Source organism: Pongo abelii, chromosome 1 (assembly GCF_028885655.2).
Source record: "Pongo abelii isolate AG06213 chromosome 1, NHGRI_mPonAbe1-v2.0_pri, whole genome shotgun sequence".
NCBI classification, from domain to species: Eukaryota; Metazoa; Chordata; class Mammalia; order Primates; family Hominidae; genus Pongo; species Pongo abelii.
The window spans coordinates 98,382,260-98,400,496 of NC_071985.2; the positions used below are offsets into that span (position 1 = coordinate 98,382,260).

Sequence of the window (18,237 nt, forward strand, 5' to 3'; positions counted from 1 at the left end):
GTTCACTAAGCAGACAATGAGGGAAGACATTCTAAGAAAAAATATGAAATAACATATCCCATGGTATATTGAGGAAGTTTGAAATATTACTAGTTAATTACTGTTGGAGTACAAAGAGAAATATGGAGGGGAGAAATGGAGCTGGAAAAAAGCCACAGCCCAGATCATGAGGAACCATGGATAACATGCTAACAAGCACGCATTTGTTCCTAAGGTTATATTGTGTTTGAAATGAAAGCTATGGTGATGAATGGCCAATAAGGGGTCTGGTAAATTGAGGTACTTAATGTGATAAAAGGATGGCCTGGAGCCATTATCCATTTCAAAAGGTAATAACAATACCACAGATGACACTTTGGCTGGAATACCATTTAAGAAAATTTAGCTTAGAATGGGAGAGTTTGACTAGATGATCTTTACAGTCCTTTTAATCATCTATTTCCATGATTCTTTGACATTTGGCCCATGATGTCCCTGCACACACTCCATTCAACTTCTATTAAAATCCACACAATTTGTTGTCGATGTATTGTGCTAGATAGTTTGATGAATACAAAAAGAGGCCTTTCTGCAAAGTGTCCTGACACTTTGGCAGGTGGGGCTGAGAGTAGCCCAGATTTGGGAACTGCTAATGCAATCTTAGGTGAACATGTAAGGAAGTGAGAAAGAAGGTAAACACCTGGGAGGTGGAGATAGAGGTGGAGATGGGCTTGTTTAGGAGTAAATTAGGACATCTCAAAATTAGCAACTCCTCCCTAAGATGGACCATTATTCCCTCTATAAAAAGGCTACTCTGCCCAACTCACAGCACCCTGCAAGCTGCTTCTGTCTCTATCCTACTTGTTCCTCTGGTGAGCTAGGTAAGTGAGCAGTTCAACTCCGCGCAAGGGTACTTAGGGCTATAAATTATGAAATTCCAGGATGTGCTCTAAGGCAAAGAGGCACTAGATACAAGGCTTCTTTTTAGTATACTCTGGGGAACTTTGGTATAAGTTTAAGTTTACTGAAAAGAAAAATGAAACAAAGACTAGGACTATGTATATTATCTCCTTTCTTTGAGGTTGCTTCCCTCATGACATGGATATCATGGGGTTCTAATTATCCACAGGCAGGTTGCCCTCTTTACAACTGAGCTTTTCCTCTCTATTGTGTAATAAGGTCTGAGGGTCACTTCCCACTTGGAGAATGAGAACAGAAGCTGGATCTAATAGCAGTTACCCTTAGCTTCATATCACCTAGGCTTGTTGGCTTTGCTCACATTGTCTGCTTTCTCTGACCTAGAAGTCTTGAGAGTTCAGTTCAGCCATTGATGCTCCTTAGTTGGAGTAAGGCATGTCATGTAGATGATGGACCTGTGCCCACAGTATGCTTGGAACCTAGAGAGAAAGAGGAAGCAGATGAAGTGGAACACTCAGGACTTCTACAGCTCCAGAACAAAGCTAATATTATCCCTGGTAATGGCAGGAAGCCAAAAACAGAAAGTCATTTTTCCTACATTCATTCAGGAATGGAAATAAGACCTATGGATTATGTTCCTAATTTCATCACTCAATTGCTACATGGCTTGAACAAGTCATTCAACTCTGAACTGGTTCTTGATTACAACAGAATGAATTTAATCATGCCTGACTAATTCTGAACAATTATTATAAATAATTGGAACTATTTATGTGTTTAAACAAGAAATAAGAATAGTAAGGGGTTGGTCTCTCTTTTTCCTCCCTTTAGGTTACTCAAACTTGCAAAAAAAAAAAATGCCTAAACTCCTACAAGGCGTCATCACTGTCATCGATGTTTTCTACCAATATGCCACCCAGCATGGGGAGTATGATATGTTGAACAAGGCAGAGCTGAAAGAACTTCTGGAAAATGAGTTTCATCAAATTCTGAAGGTAAGAACTCCATGTCAGGATGGAGTTATGCAGGAATTTACTTCTTTATCCCTTTCCACCTTCTTGTCACATATGTCAAACATCCTAGAGGATTCTCCCTACTTGGTGAGAGAGAACAGGGTTTGGTAAAAGTTTGAGATAAGGTCAAAAGCTGATCCGTGATGGTTTCCATAGCATAACTAACAGAAGTGACCCTACTAAACAACAAACAAAACCCACAGGTTAAATAATGTCCTATCTAGGTGACTAATTCCTACAAACCCAGACAGTCCTCAGAAAAACTGTGAAGTAGATTTCTGAGTTCAGGAAATTAGCATTTACTCCTGAATCACAAAAGAGTGTGTCCACCACCTTAAAACTGTCAGGTCTAGATTTGATAGCTTAGATATTTGGGAGCTTATATCAGACTCCTGAGTTTCAATTCCTTAAATTTGGATTTCTGTGGATTTCAGATATGATATTCAGATATCAGATGTCAGATATTCAGTGTGTCAGCTATGAATCTCATAATCTTCTCCACAACCTTTTTCCTTCATCTTTTTGCCCAAAGCAAAAACCTGGTGTCATTTTTTATTTTCTCTCTCTCAGCAGACACCACTACCTTCTAACCTCCATCTAACTCATCAATAATCTCTCAAAACAACCCATTTCTCTTCATCACTATTATTAGTCCTCTGGTTCAGGCCACCTACTACTTCTACTCTCAGCATTAGATGCAAATATAATCATTTCACTCCTCAGCTAAAAATCCTTCAATAGCTCCCAATTGCTCTTAAAATGAAGTACAAAGTTCCTTAACATAACTTAAAAGTCATAATCTACTCTCTATTGGTCTCTCTATCCACATTTCTTGACTCTTCAAACTCTAAATCTAGCAATCCTGAATTTCCTTCAGTTCCTTGAATGCTCCATAACTTCTCTCACCTCTAGCCCTTTGTTCATATAATTCCCTCTGCCTAGAACAATATTTTCCCCTTCTCTTTCTCTTCCTACTCCTTCATTTGGCTAATTCTAATCCATCCTTCAAAAGGCATCATTCCCTCTCATTAAACTTTCTAGGACCCTCAATGGTTCCTCTCTGATGTACTCTTGTAGAAACCTTATCACAATAAATTATAATTTTCAGTTTGTATATCTGACCAACTAAACTTTAAATTCCATTTTTTTCAGGAAGCAAATTTGTTCGCTGCTTTATATTCTCATATGACATAATGGTAGGCAACTAGTAAAATAACAAATCTTTGTTCAGTGAGTAAATTAAGTAGCTAGTTAATTTAATTGGATAAATAAAGTTGATATAATTAATGTAGGTATAAAAACGTATTACTTACAAATTAGCTAATCATTCACATTTGACCCATTCTTTACCAAAAAAAATCAGCCCTCTTGTTTCCTTTCATCTTCCAGTTGCATCCTATTCTAGCTGTTTCCCTCCACATTATTCATTCCATATTCCTTTTTCTCTTTCTGCTCAGGATACAGAAATGAAGCCTAAAGGACTGTGTGAATGAGTTCCATATAAATAACCCAAACATTGACATTTTCACATCTTTCCTTCAGTTCGTTAGCCAGATGTATTGTCCATACTAACAGAGCTAATCTTTTTACCTTTCCCTTATACAGAATCCAAACGATCCAGATACTGTGGATATCATCTTGCAAAGTCTGGATCAAGACCAAAACAAGAAAGTGGATTTTACTGAATATCTCCTGATGATATTCAAGCTGGTTCAGGCTGGTAATAAAATCATTCGCAAAGATTACTGCCAAACTTCAGGGTCAAAGCTCAGAGATGACATTAACCAGCACCAAGAGGAACAAGAAGAAACTGAAAAAGAGGAGGACAAACGGCAAGAATCCTCTTTTAGTCATTCAAGTTGGAGTGCAGGAGAGAATGATTCCTATTCCAACAACGTCAGAGCAAGGATTAAACATGGGACTGAATCTATATCCAGAAGATTGAGTTTTCAAAGAGACTTTTCTGGCCAACATAACTCCTGCTCAGGTCAGTCTACCAGCTATGGTGAGCAAAACTCCGACTCCCGTCAGTATTCGGGCCGCAGCCAACATGGGTCTGGGTCAGAGCAGTCACCCAGCTACGGCCAACATGGGTCTGGCTCCGGTTGGTCTTCCAGCAGTGACCCACATGGCTCTGGCTCAGGCCAGTCTTCTGGCTTTGGTCAACACGAGTCTAGCTCAGGGCAGTCCTCTGGTTACAGTCAGCATGGATCTGACTCAGGTCACTCCTCCGGCTATGGACAACACGGCTCTAGGTCGGGACAGTCATCTAGGGGTGAACGACACCGATCTAGCTCAGGTTCATATTCTAGCTATGGTCAGCATGGGTCTGGCTCCCGTCAGTCTTCTGGCCATGGCCGACAAGAGTCAGGATCTGGCCAGTCTCCTAGCTACGGCCAACATGGGTCCGGTTCGGGGCACTCCTCCAGCCACAGCCAACACGGGTCTGGCTCAAGTTGCTCATCCAGCCATGGCCATTATGAGTCTGGCTCAGGCCAGGCTTCTGGTTTTGGACAACAAGAGTCTGGCTCCGGACAGTCCTCTGGCTATAGTCAGCATGCTTCTGGCTCAGGTCACTCCTCTAGCCAGGGACGACATGGATCTATGTCAGGGCAGTCAAGCTCCGGCCAACATGGCTCTAGCTCAGGTCAATCTTCCAGCAATGGTCACCATGAGTCTGCCTCCCGTCACTCTTCGGGCTGCGGCCGACACGGCTCTGGATCTGGCCACTCTCCAGGCCATGCCCAGCATGGGTCTGGGTCAGGGCAGTATCCCAGCTATGGCCGACATGGGTCTGGCTCCAGTCGGTCTTCCAGCAGTGGCCCACGTGGGTCTGGCTCAGGCCAGTCTTCTGGCTTTGGTCACCACGAGTCTAGCTCAGGGCAGTCCTGGGGTTACAGTCAGCATGGATCTGGCTCAGGACACTCCTCCAGCTACGGACAACATGGCTCTAGGTCAGGACAGTCATCTAGGGGCGAACGACACCAATCTAGCTCAGGTTCGTCTTCCAGCTATGGTCAGCATCAGTCTGGCTCCCGTCAGTATTCGGGACACGGCCCACACGGGTCTGGACCTGGCCAGTCTCCTAGCCCTAGCCGTGGCCGACATGGGTCTGGTTCCAGGCAGTATTCCAGCTACGGCCCACATGGGTCTGGCTCAGGGCAGTCTTCCAGCCGTGGCCCATATGAGTCTGGTTCAGGTCACTCTTCTGGCTTAGGTCAACAAGAGTCTCGCTCAGGACAGTCCTCTGGCTATGGTCAACACGGATCTAGCTCGGGTCATTCTTCTACCAATGGACAACATGGTTCTACATCAGGACAGTCATCAGGCTGTGGCCAACATGGAGCTAGCTCAGGTCAGTCTTCCAGCCACGGTCAGCATGGCTCTGGCTCAACTCAGCCTTCTGCCTATGGCCGACAGGGCTCTGGATCTAGCCAGACTCCTAGTCACGGCCGACATGGGTCCGGTTCCAGACACTCTTCCAGCTACGGCCAACATGGGTCTCGCTCCGGTCGGTCTTCCAGCAATGGCCCACATGGGTCTGGCTCAGGCCAGTCTTCTGGCTTTAGTCAACACGAGTCTAGCTCAGGGCAGTCCTCTGGTTACAGTCAGCATGGATCTGGCTCAGGTCACTCCTCCGGCTACGGACAACACGGCTCTTGGTCAGGACAGTCATCTAGGGGCGAACGACACCGATCTAGCTCAGGTTCGTCTTCCAGCTATGGTCAGCACGGGTCTGGCTCCCATCAGTCTTCGGGCCATGGCCGACGAGGGTCTGGATCTGGCCAGTCTCCTAGCCGCGGCCGACATGGGTCCGGTTCGGGGCACTCTTCCAGTCATGGCCAGCACGGGTCTGGCTCAAGTTGTTCTTCCCGCCGTGGCCATTATGAGTCTGGCTTAGGCCAGGCTTCTGGCTTTGGACAACACCAGTCTGGCTCAGGACAGTCCTCTGGCTATAGTCAGCATGCTTCTGGCTCAGGTCACTCCTCTAGCCAGGGACGACATGGATCTTTATCAGGACAGTCATCAAGCTCCAGCCAACATGGCTCTAGCTCAGGTCAATCTTCCACCTATGGTCAGCATGAGTCTGCTTCCCATCACTCTTCGGGCCGTGGCCGACAAGGCTCTGGATCTGGCCAGTCTCCAGGCAGTGGCCACCATGGGTCTGGGTCAGGGCAGTCTCCCAGCTATGGCCGACATGGGTCTGGCTCCAGTCGGTCTTCCAGCAGTGGCCCACGTGGGTCTGGCTCAGGCCAGTCTTCTGGCTTTGGTCACCACGAGTCTAGCTCAGGGCAGTCCTGGGGTTACAGTCAGCATGGATCTGGCTCAGGTCACTCCTCTGGCTACAAACAACATGGCTCTAGGTCAGCACAGTCATCTAGGGGCGAACGACACCGATCTAGCTCAGGTTCGCCTTCCAGCTATGGTCAGCATGGGTCTGGCTCCCATCAGTATTCGGGACACGGCACACACGGGTCTGGATCTGGCCAGTCTCCTAGCCCTAGCCGTGGCCAACATGGGTCTGGTTCCAGGCAGTATTCCAGCTACGGCCCACATGGGTCTGGCTCAGGGCAGTCTTCCAGCCGTGGCCCATATGAGTCTGGTTCAGGTCACTCTTCTGGCTTAGGTCAACAAGAGTCTCGCTCAGGACAGTCCTCTGGCTACGGTCAACACGGATCTAGCTCGGGTCATTCCTCTACCCATGGGCAACATGGTTCTACATCAGGACAGTCATCGAGCTGTGGCCAACATGGAGCTAGCTCAGGTCAGTCTTCCAGCCATGGTCAGCATGGCTCTGGCTCAACTCAGTCTTCTGGCTATGGCCGACAGGGCTCTGGATCTGGCCAGACTCCTAGTCGCGGCCGACATGGGTCCGGTTCCGGACACTCTTCCAGCTACGGCCAACATGGGTCTGGCTCCGGTCGGTCTTCCAGCAATGGCCCACATGGGTCTGGCTCCGGCCAGTCTTCTGGCTTTGGTCAACACGAGTCTAGCTCAGGGCAGTCCTCTGGTTACAGTCAGCATGGATCTGGCTCAGGTCACTCCTCCGGCTACGGACAACACAGCTCTAGGTCAGGACAGTCATCAACGGGCGAACGACACCGATCTAGCTCAGGTTCATCTTCTAGCTATGGTCAGCATGGGTCTGGCTCCCGTCAGTCTTCGGGACACAGCCAACAAGGGTCTCGATCTGGCCAGTCTCCTAGCCCCGGCCCACATGGGTCCGGTTCGGGGCACTCCTCCAGCCACGGCCAACACAGGTCTGGCTCAAGTTGTTCTTCCAGCCGTGGCCATTATGAGTCTGGCTTAGGCCAGTCTTCTGCCTTGGGGCAACACGAGTCTGGCTCAGGACAGTCCTCTGGCTATAGTCAGCATGGTTCTGGCTCACGTCACTCCTCTAGACACGGACGACATGGATCTACGTCAGGGCAGTCATCAAGCTCCGGCCAACATCACTCTAGCTCAGGTCAATCTTCCAGCTATGGTCAGCATGAGTCTGCCTCCCGTCAGTCTTCGCGCCGCAGCCGACACGGCTCTGGATCTGGCCAGTCTCCAGGCCGTGGCCAGCATGTGTCTGGGTCAGGGCAGTCTCCCAGCTATGGCCGACATGGGTCTGGCTCCGGTCGGTCTTCCAGCAGTGGCCCACATGGGTCTGGCTCAGGCCAGTCTTCTGGCTTTGGTCACCACGAGTCTAGCTCAGCGCAGTCCTCTGGTTACAGTCAGCATGGATCTAGCTCAGGTCACTCCTCTGGCTACGGACAACATGGCTCTAGGTCAGGACAGTCATCTAGGACCGAACGACATGGAACTAGCTCAGGTTCGTCTTCCAGCTATGGTCAGCATGGGTCTGGCTCCCGTCAGTCTTCGGGACACGGCCGACAAGGGTCTGGATCTGGCCAGTCTCCTAGCCCTAGCCGTGGCCAACATGGGTCTGGTTCCAGGCAGTCTTCCAGCTACGGCCCACATGGGTCTGGCTCAGGGCAGTCTTCCAGCCGTGGCCCATATGAGTCTGGCTCAGGTTACTCTTCTGGCTTAGGTCAACAAGAGTCTCGCTCAGGACAGTCCTCTGGCTACGGTCAACACGGATCTAGCTCGGGTCATTCCTCTACCCATGGGCAACATGGTTCTACATCAGGACAGTCATCGAGCTGTGGCCAACATGGAGCTAGCTCAGGTCAGTCTTCCAGCCACGGTCAGCATGGCTCTGGCTCAACTCAGTCTTCTGGCTATGGCCGACAGGGCTCTGGATCTGGCCAGACTCCTAGTCGCAGCCGACATGGGTCCGGTTCCGGACACTCTTCCAGCTACAGCCAACATGGGTCTCACTCCGGTCAGTCTTCCAGCAATGGCCCACATGGGTCTGGCTCCGGCCAGTCTTCTGGCTTTGGTCAACACGAGTCTAGCTCAGGGCAGTCCTCTGGTTACACTCAGCATGGATCTGGCTCAGGTCACTCCTCCGGCTACGGACAACACGGCTCTTGGTCAGAACAGTCATCTAGGGGCGAACGACACCGATCTAGCTCAGGTTCGTCTTCCAGCTATGGTCAGCACGGGTCTGGCTCCCATCAGTCTTTGGGCCACGGCTGACGAGGGTCTGGATCTGGCCAGTCTCCTAGCCACGGCCGACATGGGTCCGGTTCGGGGCACTCCTCCAGTCACGGCCAACACGGGTCTGGCTCAAGTTGTTCTTCCAGCCGTGGTCACTATGAGTCTGGCTCAGGCCAGGCTTCTGGCTTTGGGCAACACGAGTCTGGCTCAGGACAGTCCTCTGGCTATAATCAGCATGCTTCTGGCTCAGGTCACTCCTCTAGCCAGGGACGACATGGATCTTTGTCAGGGCAGTCATCTAGCTCCAGCCAATATGGCTCTAACTCAGGTCAATCTTCCAGCTATGGCCAGCATGGGCCTGCCTCCCGTCATTCTTCGGGCCATGGCCGACACGGCTCTGGGTCTGGCCAGTCTCCAGGCTGCAGCCAGCATGGGTCTGGGTCAGGGCAGTCTCCCAGCTATGGCCGACATGGGTCTGGCTCCGGTCGGTCTTCCAGCAGTGGCCCACATGGGTCTGGCTCAGGCCAGTCTTCTGGCTTTGGTCACCACGAGTCTAGCTCAGCGCAGTCCTCTGGTTACAGTCAGCATGGATCTAGCTCAGGTCACTCCTCTGGCTACGGACAACATGGCTCTACGTCACGACAGTCATCTAGGACCGAACGACATGGAACTAGCTCAGGTTCGTCTTCCAGCTATGGTCAGCATGGGTCTGGCTCCCGTCAGTCTTCGGGACACGGCCGACAAGGGTCTGGATCTGGCCAGTCTCCTAGCCCCAGCCGTGGCCAACATGGGTCTGGTTCCAGGCAGTCTTCCAGCTACGGCCCACATGGGTCCGGCTCAGGGCGGTCTTCCAGCCGTGGCCCATATGAGTCTGGCTCAGGTCACTCTTCTGGCTTAGGTCAACAAGAGTCTCGCTCAGGACAGTCCTCTGGCTACGGTCAACACGGATCTAGCTCGGGTCATTCCTCTACCCATGGGCAACATGGTTCTACATCAGGACAGTCATCGAGCTGTGGCCAACATGGAGCTAGCTCAGGTCAGTCTTCCAGCCACGGTCAGCATGGCTCTGGCTCAACTCAGTCTTCTGGCTATGGCCGACAGGGCTCTGGATCTGGCCAGACTCCTAGTCGCAGCCGACATGGGTCCGGTTCCGGACACTCTTCCAGCTACGGCCAACATGGGTCTGGCTCCGGTCGGTCTTCCAGCAATGGCCCACATGGGTCTGGCTCAGGCCAGTCTTCTGGCTTTGGTCAACACGAGTCTAGCTCAGGGCAGTCCTCTGGTTACAGTCAGCATGGATCTGGCTCAGGTCACTCCTCCGGCTACGGACAACACGGCTCTTGGTCAGGACAGTCATCTAGGGGCGAACGACACCGATCTAGCTCCGGTTCGTCTTCCAGCTATGGTCAGCGTGGGTCTGCCTCCCATCAGTCTTCGGGCCACGGCCGACGAGGGTCTGGATCTGGCCAGTCTCCTAGCCACGGCCGACATGGGTCCGGTTCGGGGCACTCCTCCAGTCACGGCCAACACGGGTCTGGCTCAAGTTGTTCTTCCAGCCGTGGTCATTATGAGTCTGGCTCAGGCCAGGCTTCTGGCTTTGGGCAACACGAGTCTGGCTCAGGACAGTCCTCTGGCTATAATCAGCATGCTTCTGGCTCAGGTCACTCCTCTAGCCAGGGACGACATGGATCTTTGTCAGGGCAGTCATCTAGCTCCAGCCAATATGGCTCTAACTCAGGTCAATCTTCCAGCTATGGCCAGCATGGGCCTGCCTCCCGTCATTCTTCGGGCCATGGCCGACACGGCTCTGGATCTGGCCAATCTCCAGGCTGCAGCCAGCATGGGTCTGGGTCAGGGCAGTCTCCCAGCTATGGCCGACATGGGTCTGGCTCCGGTCGGTCTTCCAGCAGTGGCCCACATGGGTCTGGCTCAGGCCAGTCTTCTGGCTTTGGTCACCACGAGTCTAGCTCAGCGCAGTCCTCTGGTTACAGTCAGCATGGATCTAGCTCAGGTCACTCCTCTGGCTACGGACAACATAGCTCTAGGTCAGGACAGTCATCTAGGACCGAACGACAGGGAACTAGCTCAGGTTCGTCTTCCAGCTATGGTCAGCATGGGTCTGGCTCCCGTCAGTCTTCAGGACGCGGCCGACAAGGGTCTGGATCTGGCCAGTCTCCTAGCCCCAGCCGTGGCCAACATGGGTCTGGTTCCAGGCAGTCTTGCAGCTACGGCCCACATGGGTCCGGCTCAGGGCAGTCTTCCAGCCGTGGCCCATATGAGTCTGGTTCAGATCACTCTTCTGGCTTAGGTCAACAAGAGTCTCGCTCAGGACAGTCCTCTGGCTACGGTCAACACGGATCTAGCTCGGGTCATTCCTCTACCCATGGGCAACATGGTTCTACATCAGGACAGTCATCGAGCTGTGGCCAACATGGAGCTAGCTCAGGTCAGTCTTCCAGCCACGGTCAGCATGGCTCTGGCTCAACTCAGTCTTCTGGCTATGGCCGACAGGGCTCTGGATCTGGCCAGACTCCTAGTCGCGGCTGACATGGGTCCGGTTCCGGACACTCTTCCAGCTACGGCCAACATGGGTCTGGCTCCGGTCGGTCTTCCAGCAATGGCCCACATGGGTCTGGCTCCGGCCAGTCTTCTGGCTTTGGTCAACACGAGTCTAGCTCAGGGCAGTCCTCTGGTTACAGTCAGCATGGATCTGGCTCAGGTCACTCCTCTGGCTACGGACAACACAGCTCTAGGTCAGGACAGTCATCAACGGGCGAACGACACCGATCTAGCTCAGGTTCATCTTCTAGCTATGGTCAGCATGGGTCTGGCTCCCGTCAGTCTTCGGGACACAGCCAACAAGGGTCTGGATCTGGCCAGTCTCCTAGCCCCGGCCCACATGGGTCCGGTTCGGGGCACTCCTCCAGCCATGGCCAACACGGGTCTGGCTCAAGTTGTTCTTCCAGCCGTGGCCATTATGAGTCTGGCTTAGGCCAGGCTTCTGCCTTGGGGCAACACGAGTCTGGCTCAGGACAGTCCTCTGGCTATAGTCAGCATGGTTCTGGCTCAGGTCACTCCTCTAGCCAGGGACGACATGGATCTTTGTCAGGGCAGTCATCTAGCTCCAGCCAATATGGCTCTAACTCAGGTCAATCTTCCAGCTATGGCCAGCATGGGCCTGCCTCCCATCATTCTTCGGGCCATGGCCGACACGGCTCTGGATCTGGCCAGTCTCCAGGCTGCAGCCAGCATGGGTCTGGGTCAGGGCAGTCTCCCAGCTATGGCCGACATGGGTCTGGCTCCGGTCGGTCTTCCAGCAGTGGCCCACATGGGTCTGGCTCAGGCCAGTCTTCTGGCTTTGGTCACCACGAGTCTAGCTCAGGGCAGTCCTCTGGTTACAGTCAGCATGGATCTAGCTCAGGTCACTCCTCTGGCTACGGACAACATGGCTCTACGTCAGGAGAGTCATCTAGGACCGAACGACATGGAACTAGCTCAGGTTCGTCTTCCAGCTATGGTCAGCATGGGTCTGGCTCCCGTCAGTCTTCAGGACGCGGCCGACAAGGGTCTGGATCTGGCCAATCTCCTAGCCCCAGCCGTGGCCAACATGGGTCTGGTTCCAGGCAGTCTTCCAGCTACGGCCCACATGGGTCCGGCTCAGGGCAGTCTTCCAGCCGTGGCCCATATGAGTCTGGTTCAGGTCACTCTTCTGGCTTAGGTCAACAAGAGTCTCGCTCAGGACAGTCCTCTGGCTACGGTCAACACGGATCTAGCTCGGGTCATTCCTCTACCCATGGGCAACATGGTTCTACATCAGGACAGTCATCGAGCTGTGGCCAACATGGAGCTAGCTCAGGTCAGTCTTCCAGCCACGGTCAGCATGGCTCTGGCTCAACTCAGTCTTCTGGCTATGGCCGACAGGGCTCTGGATCTGGGCAGTCTCCCAGTCGTGGCCGACATGGGTCCGGTTCCGGGCACTCTTCCCGCTACAGCCAACATGGGTCTGGCTCTCGTCGTTCTTCCAGCCGTGGCCCTTATGAGTCTGGCTCGGGTCACTCTTCTGTCTTTGGTCAACATGAGTCTGGCTCAGGCCATTCCTCTGCTTACAGTCAGCATGGTAGTGGCTCAGGGCACTTCTGTAGCCATGGACAGCATGGTTCTACATCAGGACAGTCATCAACCTTTGACCAGGAGGGATCTAGTGCAGGCCAGTCTCCCAGCTATGGCCACCATGGCTCTGGCTGCAGTCAGTCTTCCGGCTATGGCCGACACTGGGCTGGATCTGGCCAGTCTCTTAGCCACGGCCGACACGGGTCTGGTTCAGGGCAGTCTTCCAGCTACGGCCAACGTGCGTCTGGCTCAGGACAGTCCTCTGGTTATAGTCAGCATGGAAGCAGCTCAGGGCAAGATGGGTATTCTTATTGCAAAGGAGGAAGTAACCGTTAAGGGGGAAGTTCTGGCTCATACTTTCTCAGTTTTCCTAGTAGCACTTCACCCTATGAATATGTCCAAGAGCAGAGGTGCTACTTTTATCAGTGAATAATAAATATAAATGCAATTTACTCAAGTAGCAATTTAAGAAATAGGAAAGTCATCTATGAATTCATCATGAAAGACAAGCAATCCATCATGAAATTCTTTCTAAAAGTGAATCAATGCATTTCTGTCTCTTTCTTTAGAGCCTATAACTGTAGCATATATCTTTTTATGGGGTTCCTTCCAAAGACTGTTAGGCATTTATGCTACTTTGTTAGAAAATACTGAGTGGAATAACTTGTTAGAATGAGGGTTAAACTTTGAGGAATAATGAAAAGCTTTTAAAGAGCTTTGGGTTTAGTTGGAGTTGTCTTTTTGAGAGCTCATCATTCAATTATAGATGGTGCCAAAACTAACCTTACATTTCTTAAAAGCAAAATATTACAAATGTATTAACAGTCCTAGATACAAAGCTTTGTTTTACAGCAATTAGTGTACCCTAATTTTTAGTGTGTCCCATGTTTGGTTTGTCCCAATTTTTGGTCTTGTGGCAGAAGGTGAAGGCTCTGAAAGCACAGATGCAGCAGGGGTAGTGTCTTTACTTTTCAAAACCATCAAGTCTCTTTTCTTGGGTGTATCTTTAATCAGTAAGCTAATTAATGGCATAAAAAGTAGCATCAGGGTCTTTTCCCAAGCCAGTGAGCAAGAGCATTATTTCATAAAGAACAGGGATTTATCACTTCGGGAGAAAAAAAACATTCAAATGTGGGCTTTAGCTTGTTTTCAGCAAGAAAGATCTTGCTCCCTATTTCTAAGAGGCTGCTCAATATTGGGAAACATATTGAGGAGTTATTCCATGGAAATACAATGCTTTCCACCTACTACTGTAGTTCAATAACCTTTCCACCTAAAAAAAATATCATCCATGCCCAGATGAAAAGGAAGAGTATCTGTCACTGCTATCTAGTTCCTTAATTTGACTGTAACATATTTGTTTCAAGTCTTTGGATTCAAACAACTGGATTGCATTAAAATTGACAATAAATAAATGTTGATTAAATACTAAGATTTTTCTCATCTGTGCTTCATTTCACTTCTTACATACAGATGGTCATCCTAGAAACCAACCCAAATAGCTATTTCCCAATATTCTATTTTTCACAATGAAGAATAGATAAAGCATTCTTAAAACTCAACAAGACAAACTACTTCATTTTAAAATGATCAAAATTCCATCACACTGGTATTGGCAATGATTTTTTTGATATGACACCAAAATCACACACAATAATGTGGAGCTGTCAGCTCCATACATGTTATTGTCCCTGAAGACCTTAGAGGGAGACAACATATGGAGGTAGAAGGCGATATTTGTCTTAGTTTAACAAAAACTTTTTAGTTTTAGTTTTAATTTTTAAGAAAAAAAGTTTTTTAAAAAAATTTAAAACAGAAAAAAGCTTATAGAATAATGATGTAAAGAAAAAAATATTTGTGTTCAGCTATACAATGTGTTCATGCTTTAAGCTAAGTGTTATTAAGAGAGTCAAAAAGTTTAAAAATGTAAAAGTCTATAAAGCTAAAAATTTACAGTAAGCTAAGGTTAATTTTTATTGGAGAAAGAAATTTTTTTATAAATTTAGTGTAATTCAAGTGTATAGTGTTTATACACTCTACAGTAGTATACAGTAATGTCCGAGGCCTTCCCATTCACTCACCATTCACTGACTGACACACCTAGAGCAATTTCTAGTCCTACATGCTCTATTCGTGGTAAGTGCCCTATACAAGTGTACCTTTTTTATCTTTTATGCCATATTTTTACTGTACCTTCTTTATGTTTAGATACATTTAGATGCATACTTACCATTGTGTTAGTTGCCTACAGTACTCAGTACAATAACATGCTGTACAGGTTTGTAGCCTAGGAGCAATAGTCTATACCATATAGCCTAGTTGTTTAGTAGGCTATACCACCTAGATTTGTGTAAGTACACTCTCTGATGTTTGCCTAAGGGTGCATTTTTCACAACAGATCCCCCATTGTTAAGCAACACGATTGTGTACTTTACTACACGGCCTAGCAATTCCACTCCCAAGTGAAATTACAATGTATGTCTACATTGAAGATTTTTACATGAATGTTTATAGCAGCTTTAATAATAGCCCCAAACTTGAAACAATCCAAATGTCCACGAACAGATGACTGGATAAACAAATTGTGGTATGGCTATACAATGGAATTCTATTTAGCAAGGAAAAAAAGAATAAACTACTGTTACATGTAACATAGATGAATCTCAAAAACATGTTGATCAAAAGAAGCCATCCACAAAAGAGTACATATTTATGATTCCATTTATATGAAACTTACTAAAAACAAACCTAATCTATAAAAATAGAAAGTAGATCAGTGGTTGACTAGGGCTGGGAGTAGAACTTGTGAACTGGCTGGAAGAGTCACAAAGGAACACTCTAGGGTGATGGAATAAATCTATATGTAGATAATAATGGTAGTTACATAGATATATACTTTTGTCAAAACTCACATAATCATACATATTTTGTTATATGGACATTATATCTCAATAAAGTTGATTGTTTAAAGGCTTTCTGTGCAACTTGACACGCGAATTTTTTTTGTTTGTTTGTTTTTTGTTTTGAGACAGTCTCACTCTGTTGCCCAGGCTGGAGTACAGTGGCACAATCTCGGCTCACTGCAACCTCCGTCTCGTGGGTGCAAGAGATTCTCCTGCCTCAGTCTCCTGGGATTACAGGCAGGCAGCACCACATCCAGCTAATGTTTGTATTTTTAGTAGGCAGGGTTTCACCATGTTGGCCAGGCTGGTCTCGAACTCCTGACCTCAGGTGATCTGCCTGCCTCGGCCTCCCAAAGTGCTGGCATTATGTGAGCCACCAAGATAAAGAAGGGGAGGAGTTTCATCTCATCAGATATCAAAATATATTACAAAGTTACATTATTTAAAACAGTGCAGACTTGTTGTAGGAACAGATATACAGAGCAATGTGACTCCAGAAACAGATCCATGCATACTTGATATACAAGAGCAGTGGTTTTGCCTATCAGTGGAGAGAGGCAACTCTTTCAATAAATGGTGCCAAGGTAATAAATTTTCCATAGGAAAAAAAATTATCTCTATTTCACACCATTTACAAAAATCACTTCCAAGTAAATAAAAACCTAACTGTGATAAGCCAAACTTTTAAAAATTTTTAAAGAAAATATAGGAGAATATCTTTATGACTTTGAAATAAGTGCAGATTCTTTAAACAAGAAATACACAAACCACCAAGGAAAGACTCATGACTTTTACTATAATTAAATTCCAAATGTCTGTAAATCCAAAGACACTCTCAAAAAGTAAAAAGGACAAACCACAGAGTCCAAGAACATTTATGAAATGCCTATAAACAACAAATGATTAATAGCCAGATTATATAAATAACTTATAAAAATTAAAAATTTAAAAAACAGCAAAACTTAGAAAATTCACCAAAATTTATAAAAATTAAAAATTAAAAAGAAACAGCAAAACTTATGAAAAGAAAATTCACCAAAGGTAATCCAAATGGCAAAGTGACATTTTTAAAACAATGCTTAGGGAAATAGATAATTAAAACACAATGAAATTCATTTCATACCCATCGGATCAGAAAAAAACTAGTCTGGAATATCCAGTGTCGGGAGGATACTGAGAGGCAGAAGTCTGAATTGATAACTAATTAAGAGGAAATCTGGCAACCACAGACAAGAGTCTGTAACAGCAAAATGTTACAAACAACCTAAAAGTTCAATAGAAGAATGGATAAATTGTAATATACCCACACACTAAAATGCTATATAGCAGTTAAAATTCATGAGCTACAGGTATGTATATATCAACATGGACAAATTCCAAAAGTGTAATGCCAAGTGAAAAGGCTGTAAAACAAGTATACGTGGTGTGATACCATTTATATAGGTTTACAATATACATAACAATACCATATATTGTTTGTGGTTAATACATATTTGGTAAACGTGAAAATCTTTATGGGAATGATAAACAGCAAATTCAAAACAGTGTGTACCTCTGGAAGGAAGGAAGAAAATGGAACTGAGATTGAGTAAACAATACCAAAAGTTTTCTTAAGCAAGATGGTATTCATTATATCATTCACTGACTTGTAAATCTACACTTACTTGTAAATCTTAAATTATTTTGTAAGAAAAAGGAGAACACAAAGAACAATGTTAGAATGCCCATCAAGGACTGCTCAAGGGAGAGTGTTCTGACAAGCTAGTCCACTGGCGTATCTGGTCCAGCATGTCCTAGTTTTTTAAATAAATGTCTCACCACATGAGTGCCTAATGATATTCATCAGCTGAACCACACAACACACCCTCTGCCATAGACTTCAAACTCACCAAGGGGCCTTCTAAAAAATTTGGCTTTCTCAAAATTGACAAATGGGATCTAATTAAACTAAAGAGCTTCTGCACAGCAAAAGAAACTACCATCAGAGTGAACAGGCAACCTACAGAATGGGAGAAAATTTTTGCAACCTACTCATCTGACAAAGGGCTAATATCCAGAATCTACAATGAACTCAAACAAATTTATAAGAAAAAAAACAAACAACCCCATCAAAAAGTGGGCGAAGGATATGAACAGACACTTCTCAAAAGAAGACATTTATGCAGCCAAAAAACACATGAAAAAATGCTCATCATCAGTGGCCATCAGAGAAATGCAAATCAAAACCACAATGAGATACCACCTCACACCAGTTAGAATGGCGATCATTAAAAAGTCAGGAAACAACAGGTGCTGGAGTGAATGTGGAGAAATAGGAACACTTTTACACTGTTGGTGGAACTGTAAACTAGTTCAACCATTGTGGAAGTCAGTGTGGCGATTCCTCAGGGATCTAGAGCTAGAAATACCATTTGACCCAGCCATCCCATTACTGGGTATATACCCAAAGGATTATAAATCATGCTGCTATAAAGACACACACACACGTATGTTTATTGCGGCACTATTTACAATAGCAAAGACTTGGAACCAACCCAAATGTCCAACAACGATAGACTGGATTAAGAAAATGTGGCACATATACACCATGGAATACTATGCAGCCATAAAAAATTATGAGTTCATGTCCTTTGTAGGGACATAGATGAAGCTGGAAACCATCATTCTCAGCAAACTATCGCAAGGACAAAAAACCAAACACCACATGTTCTCACTCATAGGTGGGAACTGAACAATGAGAACACTTGGACACAGGAAGGGGAACA

At 47.2% G+C, this 18,237-nt stretch overlaps 1 protein-coding gene across 1 annotated transcript; it reads left to right on the forward strand.

The window, feature by feature from the left end:
• The first annotated feature begins 1,754 nt into the window (after window positions 1-1,754).
• On the forward strand, window positions 1,755-12,998 carry HRNR (hornerin). The gene is given in 4 exon segments (XM_024252083.2): window positions 1,755-1,892; window positions 3,516-11,011; window positions 11,705-12,012; window positions 12,370-12,998. Coding segments are annotated over 4 exon segments (8,571 nt in total).
• Window positions 12,999-18,237: the final 5,239 nt, after the last annotated feature.